The sequence below is a fragment of the Puma concolor genome, chromosome A3, assembly GCF_028749965.1.
Source record: "Puma concolor isolate L17-30 chromosome A3, mPumCon1.1.hap2, whole genome shotgun sequence".
Classification (NCBI taxonomy): domain Eukaryota; kingdom Metazoa; phylum Chordata; class Mammalia; order Carnivora; family Felidae; genus Puma; species Puma concolor.
The window spans coordinates 73,300,884-73,313,265 of record NC_141669.1 but is presented as its reverse complement, the minus strand read 5'-3'; the positions used below and the strand labels follow the sequence as shown (position 1 = coordinate 73,313,265).

Sequence of the window (12,382 nt, the reverse complement as noted above, 5' to 3'; positions counted from 1 at the left end):
AACCATTGACTTTTGTTTAATTTCCACATCTTGTATTTTCCGGTTTTCCTTCTTTCCATTGTGATCAGAAAAGATACTTTGCATGATTTCAGTCTTTTTAAATATTGAGATTTGTTTTGTGGCCTAACATATGGTCTTTCTTAGAGAATGTTCTGTGTGCAGTTGAGAAAAATGTGTATCCTGCTATTGTTGGGTGGCATGTTGTGTATATGTCTGTTAGGTCCAACTATACTTATGCCTATATTATATGTCCATAATATTCAAGTTCTTTATTTCCTTATTGGTATTCTGTCTGGTGGTTCTATTCATTTTTGAAAGTGGGGTATTGAAGTCTCCTACTATTATCTTAGAGCTATCTATTTTTCCCTTGTATTCTGTCAGTGCTTGTTAGATACATTTAGGAGCTATGATATTTGGTGCAGATATGTATATAATTGTTACATCTTGGTGAATTGATTATTTTTTTGATTGTATGCTGTTTTTTTTTTTTTTTTCTAATTGTGTTTCACTTAAAGTCTATTTTGTCTGATAATAGCATAACTATCCCAATTCTCTTTTGGTTAATATTTACATAGAGTATCTTTTTCCATTCTTCTACTTTCAACCTATGTGCATCCTTAGATCTAAAGTGAGTCTCATAGACAACACAGTAAGTATCTATTCTGCCAATTTGTGTCTTTTGATTGGGGTGTTTGGTCCATTTACCTTTAAAGTAATTACTGATAGTGAAGGGCTTTTGCCATTTTGCTACTTGTTTTCTGTGTGTCTTTTAGCTTTTTTGCCCCACATTTTCTTTCTTACTGTCTTCCTTTGTATATAGTTGATTTTGGAGTGACAAATTTTGATTCCCTTTTCATATCTTTTTGTGTGTACTCTATAGGTATTTTCTTTGTGGTTACCATGGGGATTATTTATGGCATCTTAAAGTTATTAGAATCTATTTTGAACTGATACCAACTCAACTTTTATCCCATAAAAAAACTCTGTTCCTCTTTAGCTCTGCCCTCCCTCACTTTGTTATTGATATCCCAAATTATATCTTTATGTATTGTGTTCCCCTTAATATAGATTTATAATTATAAATACGTTTTTATCTTTTAAATCTTATATGGGAATAAGAAGTAGGATTATAAATAAAATTATAATACTGGTTTTTATATTTGTCTATGTATTTATCTTTACCAGAAAATTTTATATTTTTGTATGGCTTTGAGTTACTGTCTAGTTCCCTTTCATTTCAATTTAAAGGATTCCCTTTAGCATTTCTTGTAAGGCAGGTCCAATGGTAACAAACTCCTTCAGCCTTTATCTTAGAATGCTTTAATTTTTCACTGATTTTTGCAGGACAGTTTGGCCAGATATAGAATTCCCAGTTGACAGTCTTTTCTTTTAGCCCTTTAAATACATATCATCCTACTGCCTTCTGGCCTTCAAAGTTTCTGCTGAGAAATCTGTTTGTTACCTTATTGAGGATCTCTTGTATATGATGAGTTTCTTTTTATTGCTGTTTTAATTAGTACTGTTTTAAAATTTCAATTTCTATTCATTTATTGCTACTATATAGATATACAATTAATTTTTGTAAACTGACTTATATTAGTCTGAATGTTTGTGTCCCTGAAAGGTGATGGTAATTAGGAGTGGAGCCCTTATGAATGGGACTAGTTGCCATATAAAAGAGACTCCACAGAATTCTGTAGTCTCTCTACCATGTGCGGACACAGTGAGTAGGCACTGCCTGTGAACCAGGAAGTGGGCTCTCACCAGATACTGAATCTGCTGATGCCTTGATCTTGGGCTTTCTAGCCTCTAGAACTGGAAGAAAAAAAAAAAATCTCCATTGTTTATAAGCTACCTAGTCTATGGTATTTTGTTATAGAAGCTCAAATGGCTGAAGACAATTTCCTTATCCTTTTAATGTCTTCAGAATCTATGGCAACACTCCTTTAATCCCTAGTATTATTTGTTTCTTTTCTCTCTCTCTCCTTTTTATTCTTTGTCAGTCTGGCTAGAGGGTTATCAATTTTATTGATCTTTTTAAAGAATGAACTTTGTCTGACTTAATTTTTTTCTGTGCTCAATTTCATTTATTTCTCTTTTTATCTTTATTATTTTCTCTTTTGCCAAGAGCTTAATTCAGTCTTCTCTTTTTAGTTTCTTAGGGTAGAATTTTAGGCCATTGATTGAAACTTAATTCTTTTTTAATATGATCATGTAATGCTGTAAATTTCCCTCGAGGCATTGCTTTAGCTACATTTCATAAGTTATGAAATGTTATGTTTTTGTTTGCATTCAGTTAAAATTATGTGCTGCTTTCTCTCATGCCTTACTCTTTGATCCATGGGTATTTAGAAATGTAATTATTAAATATCAGGGGATTTTTCCAGATCTTTCTGTTACTGATTTCTGGTTTAACTCCTTTATGCTTAGAGAAAATACTTTGTGTGTCTTAGTTTTTTCAGGGTTTGTTTTTTAGAACCTAGAATATGGTCCATCTTGGTGAACATTCTGTGTGCTCTTTAAAAGTGTGTATTTTGCTATTTTGGGGTGGAGTATTCTATGTCAATTAGGTTAAATTGTTTGATTGTATTTTTCAGGTCTTTTACATCCTTACTGAATTTAAGTCTACTTTTCTGTTGATCACGGAAAGAGGAATGTTGAATTCTCTATAATTAGATTTGTCCATTTTTCTTTTCAGTTCTATCCATTTTGATTCGTATTTGTCCTTTTGTGCTTAGCTTATTTCAGCTAGTTCAATCCTTTATGCTTTTTAATTTATATAGTGAGCATGATGTTACTTGTCCTTTCTACTCCAAATTATTGTTTAAAATAAAATGAAATCGTTAAAACCTAATAAGTACTGTGTAAAGTTAAGGTGGTATGTATAAAAATTGGCAATTATTACCTGAAACTAGTGAGCTTGGGATTCTCCCTTTCTCTCTGCCCCTCCCCTGCTTGCACTTTCTCTCCCAAAATCAATAAATAAACTTAAAAAAAATTAAAAAAAATTATTCCCATGTTGCATAGACATTCTGGGATTGTTCTAGAATTCAAAATTCAAGAACATAGATAGGAAAGGAAGGAAATATAGAACAGAAATCTATTTTAAGATCACTTGTGAAATAATTTTATATTTCATGTGATTCAGTGTTACATACTTTTTGACTTGAAAAACTTTATTACATTTCATTCTCTTTCTAGGAGTCTAATTCTCAGATGGATTTAAGCAATCAGGTAACTGATGATGATATTAATGAGATAATTCAAATAGATGGAACCGGTGATACATCTTCCAATGATGAAATAGGAAGTACAAGAGATGTCGATGAGAACGAATTTCTGGGGATTGTTGAGGCCAGAGACCTGAAGGTACTTGAAGAAGAAGCTGACAGTATATCAAATGAAGATTCAACTGCCAATAGTAGTGATAATGAAGACCCTCAAATAGACGTTGTAGAAGAGGTGAGGATCACTTTTGAGATGAAATTTTTAAAATTATAGCATTTGTATTTTAATATGCTTTGCACTTTAATATAAAGTATATTAAAGTATACTTTAATCAAGAGGAATAACAATTAAGGTTAACTCTGTGTTTAGTCTTTTAAAATGAGACTTATTTGCACCCTAATATTTAAACTTGTAAACTCTAATTCAAACTAGTATTAAGTATTTGGGAATTGGCCACTCTATTTGTTGGTCTTAACTAGAGATAGTGGGAGTTTAAAAGATGGGAGTAGAGGTACAGAAGGCCGCCAGGTTAGAAGCATGCAATGTCTGCTTTGATTCTGATAGATGAAGTAAAATTTTTGTGTAATGTGGTAATTAGGAAGCATGTAAGTAGTACTGTCATTTATGGTGGCCTTAAGGATGTGCCAGGTACCATACTTAAGTCTTACCTATCTTAGGTTATTTAACATTCCCACCACCCTATCTATGGGCCTTATTACCAACCTCATTTAACATATGACAAAACTGAGATATGAGGAGTTTTAGTAAATTGACAAAGGTCAGTCTTAGAGTTATTAGGTGACCAAGCTGGGATTCAAACTCAGGCTATTTTACTTTTTCAGTATGATACTATTCTCTCCCCAAGTTCCTTTATTTCTATGTGTATCTCTGTCTTTAAAAAATTCAGAGCATCATTAAATTCCTTAATGTAACCATCTTTCATCTTTAGGACCCTTTAAATTCTGGAGATGATGTTAGTGAGCAGGATGTGCCAGACCTGTTTGACACGGATAATGTAATTGTCTGCCAGTATGACAAGGTACCATATTCACCTTTTAGACTTTGGGTTTATTAATTGCATTTATGGTAGAAAGCTATGTAAAATGATGGAAAATAAGATGATGAGTTACAGTTCACACTTAATCTTGAAAAAGCTAATTAATTATATATATTTTGTGTCTAACACTGCGCTGTGTGGTCTCAGAGATAGCAAAAAAGTGATAGTTCTTGTCTTGAGAATTATCTTATTGAAACAAGATGTTTCTGATTGAAACAGGATATTTCTATATGTAATTAAAGAATGGTGTACAATAAGATGGTAGGTAAATCAGAAGCTAAAATATGTGACAGGCAAATCAAATGCTAAAATATGTGACATATGAATCAGATGCTAAGATGAGTGGCAGGTAAATCAAATGCTAAGATATGTGGCACAGACAGTAAGTCCAAAAAGTAGCTAGGAAATGTAAGAAATTGTTCATAGTTGGAGTTCTCCACAAATCCTTCATGGGTGATATGGAACTCTGAAATAGGTCTTAAATGATTTGTAAGATATAGATAAGTGTGGAGAGTAGACATTCTGAGTAGAACAGCTTGATAAAAGAAATGAATGCATGTAGAATGTACAAGGGACAGTGAAGAGGCAGCTCTGCTTTGAATAAAGTGTTCTTTTGGATGTATTAGGAAATGAGGCTGGGTTGGGGACAGAGTTCACAGCAGATGGGAAAACCTAGAATCCTGGTAGGAGAAATTGAAACGATTTGGTGGACATTAGCATTCTGAGAATGTTACTGAAAAAATTATAATTGGGTTTAAAACTGGCCATATTTGCTTATTAAGCAGAGGCAAATGGTAAGAACAGGGATAGCGCAGAAATGAAGTAACGAGAGCCCAGGCTAAGGATGGCAGTGTAGAACGTAGAAGAGTCAGAGATGGTGATGGAAGAATCAAGGGGACTTGATGATTAGTTGGACATTAGAAAATGATCAACAAAGAGAGTTGAAGGTGTGTCAGTTTTCAAACATAGAAATTAATTTAGAAGAAATTCAACTTTAGCAACTAAAATATAATACTGCTTTTTCTTCTTCTTAAATACTCTGTGATTATGTAGTAGAATGGCCAGCTTTTGTCTTTAATTCATGCATATTTACATCTTTTTTTTTTTAGCAGCTTTGAGATATAATGCACATACTGTACAACTCACATATTTAAAGTGTACAGTTTAGTGGTTTTGTATATTCATGAATATGTGCAGCTGTTAACATAGTTAGTTTTAGAACATTTAATCACCTCAGAAAGAAGCCCTATTCCCTTTAGTTCTCACCCCCATATTTCCCTGTTTCCTCCGATCCCCACCCCTGGCCTAAGAAATCACTAATCTACTTTCTGTCTCTTTAGATTTCCCTATTCTGGAGTTTCATATGAAAAGAATCCTATAATATGTGGTCTTTTGTGACTGGCTGCTTTTACTCCATACAGTGTTTCAAGATTCATCCATGTCATAGCATGTGACAGTTCTTCATTCTTTTTTATTGCTGAATACTAGTCCATTGAATACATATACCACATTTTGTTTATCCACTCATCTGTTGATGGACATTTGGATTGTTGCCATTTTTGGCTATTATGAAGAATGCTGCTTTAAACATTCACATAGAAGTTTTTGTGTGAACATATATTTTTATTTCTCTTGGAAATTTCTGGGTTATGTGGTAATAGTTTGAGGGGCTACCAGACTGTTTTCCAAAGTGGCTCTACCATTTTCCATTCCCACCAGCAGTATATGAGGGTTTAGATTCCTCCACATTCTCACTAATGCTTGTTATCTGACTCTTTGATTCTAGCCATCCTAGTTGGTGTGAAGTGGTATCCCATTGTGGTTTTGATTCGCATTTCCCTGATGACTAATGCATATTTACATCTTTGCCTTTTTTTCAGTAACAATTCCAATATACTCAAGAGAAATAGGGGATGGTGTTTTGAATTGTTATAAAAATAAATCCTTTTCTTTAAAGATAAGATTGTTTTCTCCTTTATAACATTTCATATAGATAGAAAATGGCAATTTAGATGCTGGTAAACATAAGCATATGAAGAAATAGGTAATATAAAAGAGAGCGTTTCTTAGTTTGAAACTTATTTTTGTTTCTTATAAGCAGTGTATTGCCTTCCATGAAGAAAACACTAAGGCACTAAGTTATGTATGCATTCCATAGAGTCACAGAGAATTTTCTAGACTGTTATGGATATAGTATCCTTTGTTATACTGCATTGTGGGAAATAGCTTGTAATTAATTGCATAGTGCTTTGTACTTTTCAAAGTGTTTTCTCCCACATTGTCTTTTACCTCTTAACCACTTTTGGGGTACACAGGAGTGATATTAGGTGTATAGTGCTAACAAATCTAGTTGTTTGAGAGTCCTAACTGAGAGTTATTTTAAAAACAGTACTAAATGTTTTAAACCATGGCACTGGGGAGCCCTTGAATTGGTCTTAAAAGGGACTGATGAAGTCAGAAGATAGCTAGCAGAGAAAATGTATCTATAAGGTCAAAGTGGGATGGCAGGGACCACTGCCAACAGTGGATTTTTATGAAAGAGTATCTTCCCAGTTCTTGTTCAAGTAGTATTTAACATAACCAAACTCAAGTAAATTGAAAGACTTTTCAGTAGTCTTTTAAGAGCTTTTACTAGTCAGCATGTTTTGAAGGCCAATAGTATCACTTTGTCTGGGAGAGTTCCAAATGCAGGATTTTGAGTCTTATCCCAGGGTACTGGATCAGAATGTGCATTTTAACAAGACCCTGAGGTGATTTGCATGCTTATTAAACTTTGGGAAGTGCTGTTTTTGTTTTTGTTTTTAGTATATTTTATCTGGCTTTGACTACCATATGGAATTTACCTTTGAAATTTATAAGTTAACAATTGGGGAAAGCTTTGAAAGTATTAAGATGTGCTATGAAAAAGGGTTAAATGAAGGTCATTGGTCACCATGCTGAGTGAGAATTAAAGGATACAGTTATGTTATTTCAGAGGCTTACAGAATGACCAAGATTAGTATAAAGGTTAAAGTAATAATGATATATAGGGAAGATTAATGGTGAAATGAAACCTTTTACTATAGATGAGAGTGTTCTATGCCATAAATAGGACACTATAGTGCATTGTAAAACCATTTGAATATGTTGTATCTTCATGTAACAGTTTAGCAAACTTTAGTTTATAGTTGTCCTTGTCTATTAGATGCTGGTACAATGAGTAATTGCTACGTATGTAACACAGTATGTTTCTCTTTAAATATATATGCTTTGTTTTCTGAATAGATACTGTATACACATATGTTAATCAAAACACTATAAAAGGTATACCATGAAGTCTGGTTCTTACTCCTTCACTACTTACGCTGCCTACCAATAGCTTCTTGTCCCTTCTTTGAGCGTAAAAAAAAAGTAACCAGATACACTAGTTTCTTAATATATTTACAGGGTATTTTTATTCAAATACAAACCTGAAAGATAGCCTAGACAACACTCTACTCTACACCTTGTCTTTTAAGACATCAACAATATACCTTGGAGATCTTCGTGCTAATATTTTTATAGCTATTATATAATATTCTACTGCAGAATTATTAAAATTTATTTTACCAATCCCCAACTGATGAATATTTGAGTTCTTTTTCAGTCATTTGCTATTGAATGATCACATCTATAATACATCTCCTATGTGTGCAGTTATATCTATTAAAAAAAATCCCCAGTGGGGTACCTGGCAGGCTCAGTCAGTAAAGCATGCAACTCAGTCTTGGGGTTGTAAGTTCAAGTCCCACATTAGGTGTGGAGATTACTTAAAAATAAAATCTTAAAAAAAAAAATCCCCAGAAATGGTATTACTGGGTCAAAGGGCAAGTGTATTTGGTCAGATATTGCTAAATTGCTCTCCTAGACTGTCTTCCGGTATATATTCCTATTACAATATTTGAGAGTGCTGCTTTTCTTAGAGCTTTGCCGATAGAGTGTAATAAAATATTTGGATCTTTGCTGTTATAAAAAGTAAAAATGATATCTTGGTGAAAATTTTAACTTCTCATGTTTTTAAGGGCCATTCATATTTACTTTTATGTGAACTGCTTGTTCATAACGTTTATCTATTTTTTTAAAACAATTGGATTATCGGTCTATTTATTGATTTCTAATAGCTCTGTATTGTTTTGGGGAAGATTGGCTCTTGGTATATGCAGAAATGCTTTTCCTCAGATGTTTGCTTTCAGTGCTTTTTCTTTCTTTGATACAGATGTTGTATTTGTCAACCTTAATTTTTATGGCTTCTGATTTTGAGTCATAATACAAAGTTCTTTCTTAAAATTTTAAATGGATTCACTTATGTTTTCTTCTAGTATTTCTTTGGTTTCTTTTTCAAAATATAAGTTGTTTGATTTGGTATTTATCTTGGAGTATAATGTAACATATGATTCTGACATTTTTTTTCCAGGTGGCTATTCAGTTTTCCTAATTACTGAAAAGTCTATTTTGTCCACACTTATAAGAAAATGATTCCTTGATCATCTACTAAATTTCTCTCTATATTTGGGTCTACTACTTGATTTTCCATTTTGTCTCATTGGTTTGTCCGTTGGCTTATACTACCTTGATTTAATTATTAAGATTTGTAATATCTGGTAAAGTTAGTACTTCTTCATGAAGCCAAGTGAGGAGAATATTTCAAAGAGGAGAGAGTGTTGAATGGTGTAGATCAGTATTTTAAAAATTTATTCTTAGCTATTTTATCTCTTTTGTTGTTATGGTAAAAAGGCTCTTTCTTTGTATCTTCTGACCAGTGCTTGTATGCATGAAGGTTATGAGTTAATGTGTATTAATTTTGTATGAATAGTGAATTCTTATTTAGTAATTTTTAATTGGTTATTTTAGGTTTTTCAGACATGCAATCATTGCATCTGTAAGTCTTTTTTATCTTTTCCAATTTTTATATTTCTGCTTCTTTTTTCTCGTCTACTTGCATTGGCTAGTGTCAGTTGTACTTTCTTTCCTCTTACCTAATTGTATTAGGTAGGACCTCTGGAGTAAAAACTCGGATGACCTTTGTCTGTGGGATTTTAGTGGGATTACTTTTAGGGTTCCCCACTAACCACGAAGACAGTTTTATGCTGAGGTGGAGGTGTATGTGTGTGTGTGTGTGTGTGCGTGTGCGCGCGCACACGTGTGTGTGTAGGATGCAATATTTGATTCTTACTGAGTTAAAAAAAAATCTAAAATGCATTAATTTATCAAATACTTTGTCAGCATCATTGGAGTTTATTATATGATTTATCTCCTTAGGTCTAGTAATATAGGTGTTATATTAATAAATTCCAAATATTGAACCATTGTTGCATTTCTAAATAAATGTCAGTGTCATTGGAGTTTATTATATGATTTATCTCCTTAGGTCTAGTAGTACAGGTGTTATGTTAATAAATTCCAAATATTGAACCATTGTTGCATTTCTAGAATAAATAAACTATTTATGCACTATTTCTAGAATTAAGTTACTAGAATGAGCTGTTGCTGCTGCTACTCTTCTCCTGATTCTGGGCAGATACTATTACCTGTGCTGAGTTCAGGATTCTGTGTCATTGTTGTGTTCCCAGGGACTTTTAAAGATATGTTCTAGTGTAAATTTGGGAGTCAAACTCAGAGAAGAGATTTTCCATTAATAGGATTTCTTTCTCCACACAAATAGGAGTTTAGCATTTATATTTTCTTATGTTTCACAAAATAAAGCTGAATACTGGTCACAGACTTTTCTTCTTTGATTTGACTATTTGCAGTAAATAAGTGGGTTTAATTTTTACCTTTGATTTCAGATCCTACATTTATAAGGTTTTTAAATAGTCACTTGTGGTTTACCCAGAGGTAACAATGATTTTATGGTTTCTTACCTCTTGAGGTAGTAGGATTTTCTAGTTTTTATTTTGTCCGTAAATAGACTGATTTATTAGATCCAAGGAACTGCCAGTGGAATCTAATAGATTATAAGCTGTATCTTCTGGTCTTGCTCAGCGCTTTACTGTGAATTTCTCCTTCAAAATGAAAGTCCTCTTTTTTTCATTCCTGATAATATTAACTACATCCTCTCTATTTATTCCTTTGTAGACATACTGAACTCTTTGCTGTTCTTGATCAGTCCAGGTATCTCCCTCCTCAGGGCTTTTGTGCTTCTGTTCCCTTTGCCTGGAATTCTCTCTAGTCAATATCTTCTTGGCTTTAACCTTTACCTTCTTTAAGTCTTTGCTCAAATGTTAGCTCAGAAGTCTGGCCCACCCTAATGTCTTACTTGCAATTGTAACCCACCTCTGTATTTGCGGTCTTCCTTTTCCTGCTCTATTTTTCATAGCACTTAGTGTCTTTTAATATTCTTCATAATTTAGGTATCTATTAGGTTTCTGTTTCCCCCATACTTACTAAAATGTACACTACTCAAAGGTAGTTTGTAAAATTTCCAGTTTGCACAAAGTAATATATAAAAAATATGAATTTTTATGACTATACATATGTTTTTTTTTTTTAATGTTTATTTATTTTTGAGACAGAGAGACAGAGCATGAACGGGGGAGGGTCAGAGAGAGAGGGAGACACAGAATCCGAAACAGGCTCCAGGCTCTGAGCTGTCAGCACAGAGCCCGACGCGGGGCTCGAACTCATAAACTGCGAGATCATGACCTGAGCCGAAGTCGGCCACTTAACCAACTGAGCCACCCAGGCGCCCCTGTTTTTGTTTTTTAAACTGATATATCTGTGGTGCCTAAAACAATGTCTGACAGACACATAGGAATCCAAATATTTGCTGAATGAATCAATACTATCTTGAGGTGGTTTTATTTATTTATTTTTATTATATGAAATTTATTGTCAAATTAGTTTCCATACAGCACCCAGTGCTCATCCCAGAAGATGCCCTCTTCAATGCCCATCACCTACCGAGGAGGTTTTATTTTTAAAGAACTCCCATTTAGGGTCAGAACAATCCCATGTTATGTGCAAAGTATTGTAAATTATCCTTTAATTTGTAAAATTAATTAATTTAGACTATTTTTCTCCCTCCAGATTCATCGAAGCAAGAACAAATGGAAATTCTATTTGAAAGATGGTGTTATGTGTTTTGGAGGGAGAGACTATGTATTTGCAAAAGCCATTGGTGATGCAGAGTGGTAAAACTTATGAGCTCTATACATCATAAACATCAGTAGGACTATATTATGTATTGTCAAACTTATTTTTATTTTAAATATAGTCCAGTTCAGAGCTGCTCAAATTTTTAGTTCACTGTATGGAATTTAATAAAATTATAATTCAGATGGAGATACAAATATACAATTTTATATTTCTTTCCTTTTTTTAAAGCCTTCATTATCTGTGCCATTATGAATCATAGATGAATCAGACATGATGGAGCATGAAGAAATATCACATTCCTTTAATGTTAAAGTAAAATTTAAATCATATTCCAATTCTCCTTCATGGTAAAGTCAGCATCAGTTATTAGATTGGGGCTAGTGTCCTACCATTTCTCCCTAAACCATGTTACAACAGATCCTGGAGAATCTTGTAAGTAGAGGGATAGTCAAGAAGCTTCTCTAGGTCTTTGGTCTACACTCATCACTAGTGATGTATTGATTGTATAAGCCCAAATGGTCCCTTGGAAGCAGATGTCTCTGTTGAGCCTATATTATACTTGAACATGGAAATCTTTGCTGAGGCCAGGATCCCTGGAGTTAAGGATCTGCCTCTCTAGGCTTATCATGTGGCTAGGCCATTCTTCATCATATGTTGCTATCTCCCTGAGAGTTGTGAGGAAGTGGTTAGTTCCCATTCTACTTCTTGAAACTTCAGACTTCTGTCTTCTTAGTCATGGTGGGTTTTTCTCTATCCCTGTTTTTTTTTTTTTTTTTTTCCTCTTTTTCGTAACAGTGGAAGACCGCTTTGCATTCTCTTTCCCCCTGAAAGACACTATCTCTCTTCCTTTGCTCTCCCAGGGAATCCCCTCATCCAGTTTAGGTTTTCCAAAGTAAAAGTCAAGAAGAGATGCATTCTTCAGGAACCTTCTGTTTTGGTCAGGCAATCTCATTTGACACAGAAAGACCTGGATAACTATCTTAA

The 12,382-nt window shown here is 33.6% G+C and overlaps 1 protein-coding gene across 1 annotated transcript in view; it reads left to right on the top strand.

The window, feature by feature from the left end:
- The window catches only part of GTF2A1L (general transcription factor IIA subunit 1 like), a 42,916-nt gene extending 31,332 nt beyond the window's left edge, over window positions 1–11,584 (top strand). The window contains exons 7-9 of the mRNA XM_025932131.2: window positions 3,202–3,462; window positions 4,178–4,267; window positions 11,330–11,584. Coding sequence (XP_025787916.1) covers window positions 3,202–3,462; window positions 4,178–4,267; window positions 11,330–11,437 — 459 coding nt within the window. The 3' untranslated portion in view covers window positions 11,438–11,584. The remainder of the gene's footprint in view (window positions 1–3,201; window positions 3,463–4,177; window positions 4,268–11,329) is intronic.
- Window positions 11,585–12,382: the final 798 nt, after the last annotated feature.